The sequence below is a fragment of the Penaeus vannamei genome, unplaced genomic scaffold (assembly GCF_042767895.1).
Source record: "Penaeus vannamei isolate JL-2024 unplaced genomic scaffold, ASM4276789v1 unanchor715, whole genome shotgun sequence".
In the NCBI taxonomy this organism is placed as follows: domain Eukaryota; kingdom Metazoa; phylum Arthropoda; class Malacostraca; order Decapoda; family Penaeidae; genus Penaeus; species Penaeus vannamei.
Genome location: NW_027213719.1, coordinates 12,501 through 15,190, shown reverse-complemented (window position 1 = coordinate 15,190; position 2,690 = coordinate 12,501). Strand labels below are relative to the sequence as shown.

Sequence of the window (2,690 nt, the reverse complement as noted above, 5' to 3'; positions counted from 1 at the left end):
AAGGAGAGAGAGAGGAAGAGAAAAAAAGAGAATGAGAGGGGAGAGGCAGAAAGAGAGAGAATGAGAGGGGGGAAGAAAGTGAGGATGAAAAGGGAGAGATAGATAGATAGAGAGAGAATGACCGGGAGAAAGAGAATGAAAGAAGAGAGAGAAGAGAAGAAGAAGAAAAAACAACACGAAATAAAAAAAAAAACACCATAACACTAATAAAAATAAAACAAACAACACGAAATAAAAAAAAATAACACTAACAAAAATAAAACAACCAACCAACCAACAAAAAACAAAACCAACACTCACGATATTGAAGAGCGTGAAGACATACTTCTCGACCTCATCCTCGCCGTGGAAGTCGATGACGGTGTGGTCGACGGCGACAACGAGCTCCAGCCACTTGGGCGGGTCGGAGGCGTTGAGCGCCGGGCCCAGGGACACCTCCGATAGCCCCGACGACCCTGGTGGGAGAGAATGAGAGGGGGAGTGAGAGGGGGGAGGGAGAGGGGGAGAAAGAGAGGCGGGAGGGAAGCAGAGAATGAGAGAGAGAAAGAGAGGGGGAGGGGGAGGGAGAGGGAGAGGGGGCGTTGAGAGGGAGAGGGGGCGTTGAGAGCCGGGCCCAGGGACACCTCCGATAGCCCGACGACCCTGGTGGGGAGGGAGAATGAGAGGAGGGAGTGAGAAGGGGGAGTGAGAAAGAGAGGGGAGAGGGGGAGAGAGGGAGGGGGAGAATGAGAGAGAGAAAGAGAGGGGAAGGGGAGGGGGAGTGGGAGAGGGGGAGGGGAGTGAGAGTGAGAGGGGCGTTGAGAGCCGGGCCCAGGGACACCTCCGATAGCCCCGACGACCCTGGGGGGGAAGAGAATGAGAGGAGGGAGTGAGACGGGGGAGGAGAGGGAGAATGAGAGGGGGAGGGAAGCAGAGAATGAGAGAGAGAGAGGGGGAGGGGGAGGGGGAGGGAGAGGGGGCGTTGAGAGCCGGGCCCAGGGACACCTCCGATAGGCCCCGACGACCCTGGGGGGAGGAGAGAATGAGAGGGGGAGTGAGACGGGGAGTGAGAAAGAGAGGGAGGAGAGGGAGGGAGGGAGAGGGGGAAGGGGAGAGGGAGGGGGCGTTGAGAGCCGGGCCCAGGGACACCTCCGACAGCCCCGACGACCCTGGGGGAGGGAGAATGAGAGGGGGAGAGTGAGAGGGAGGCAGAGAATGAGAGGGGGAGGGAAGCAGAGAATGAGAGAGAGAAAGAGAGGGGGAGGGAGAGGGGAGGGAGAGGGGGAGGGGGAGTGAGAGGGGGAGGGGGCGTTGAGAGCCGGGCCCAGGGACACCTCCGATAGCCCCGACGACCCTGGGGGGGAGAGTGAGGGGGAGAATGAGACGGGGAGTGAGAAAGAGAGGGGAGAGGGAAGCAGAGAATGAGAGAGAGAAAGAGAGGGAGGGGGCTTTGAGCGCCGGGCCCAGGGACACCTCCGATAGCCCCGACGACCCTGGGGGGGAGAGTGAGGGGAGAATGAGACGGGGAGTGAGAAAGAGAGGGAGAGGGAAGCAGAGAATGAGAGAGAGAAAGAGAGTCGGAGGCGTTGAGCGCCGGGCCCAGGGACACCTCCGATAGCCCCGACGACCCTGGGGGAGAGTGAGGGGGAGAATGAGACAGGGGAGTGAGAAAGAGAGGGGAGAGGGAAGCAGAGAATGAGAGAGAGAAAGAGAGGGAGGGCGTTGAGCGCCGGGCCCAGGGACACCTCCGATAGCCCCGACGACCCTGGGGGGGGAGAGTGAGGGGGAGAATGAGACGGGGAGTGAGAAAGAGAGGGGAGAGGGAAGCAGAGAATGAGAGAGAGAAAGAGGGGGAGGGGGCGTTGAGCGCCGGGCCCAGGGACACCTCCGATAGCCCCGACGACCCTGGGGGGAGAGTGAGGGGGAGAATGAGACGGGGAGTGAGAAAGAGAGGGGGAGGGAAGCAGAGAATGAGAGAGAGAAAGAGAGGGAGGGGGCGTTGAGCGCCGGGCCCAGGGACACCTCCGATAGCCCCGACGACCCTGGGGGGAGAGTGAGGGGGAGAATGAGACGGGGAGTGAAAGAGAGGGGAGAGGGAAGCAGAGAATGAGAGAGAGAAAGAGAGGGAGGGGGAGTTGAGCGCCGGGCCCAGAAGAGAGAGAGGGAGAGGGAGGGAGGGAGAGGGAGAGGGAGAGGGAGAGAGAGAGAGAGAGAGACTGAGAGAGAGAGAGAGAGAGAACGAGAGAGAGAGAGAGAGAGAACGAGAGAGAGAGAGAGAGAGAACGAGAGAGAGAGAGAGAGAGAGATAGAGATAGAGATAGAGATAGAGATAGAGATAGAGATAGATAGATAGATAGATAGATAGATAGATAGATAGATAGATAGATAGATAGAGAGAGAGAGAGAGAGAGAGAGAGAGAGAGAGAGAGAGAGAGAGAGAGAGAGAGAGAGAGAGAGAGAGAGAGAGAGAGAGAGAGAGAAAGTAAGAGAGAAAGAAAGAAAGAAAGAGAGAAAGAAAGAGAGAAAGAAAGAGAAAGAAAGAGAGAGAAAGAGAGAGAAAGAGATACAGACTCTACTTAACTCTACACAGAAGCGAAGAGATCAAACAACTCATTCAAAAAAGAATTTACCTAAAGTTTAAATCCTTTTTTTTCAAAGAAAAATCTTGGGAAAGAGAGAGAGAAAAAAGGGAAAAGTTAATGCGTCTTGAT

General features: G+C 56.2%; 1 protein-coding gene across 1 annotated transcript in view; it reads right to left on the bottom strand.

Annotated features, from left to right (window-relative positions):
• Nucleotides 1-300: 300 nt before the first annotated feature.
• The window catches only part of LOC113804120 (trichohyalin), a gene marked incomplete at both ends in the record, with an annotated part of 13,932 nt that continues 11,542 nt past the window's right edge, over nucleotides 301-2,690 (bottom strand). The window contains 1 exon segment of the mRNA XM_070119792.1: nucleotides 301-455. Coding sequence (XP_069975893.1) covers nucleotides 301-455 — 155 coding nt within the window.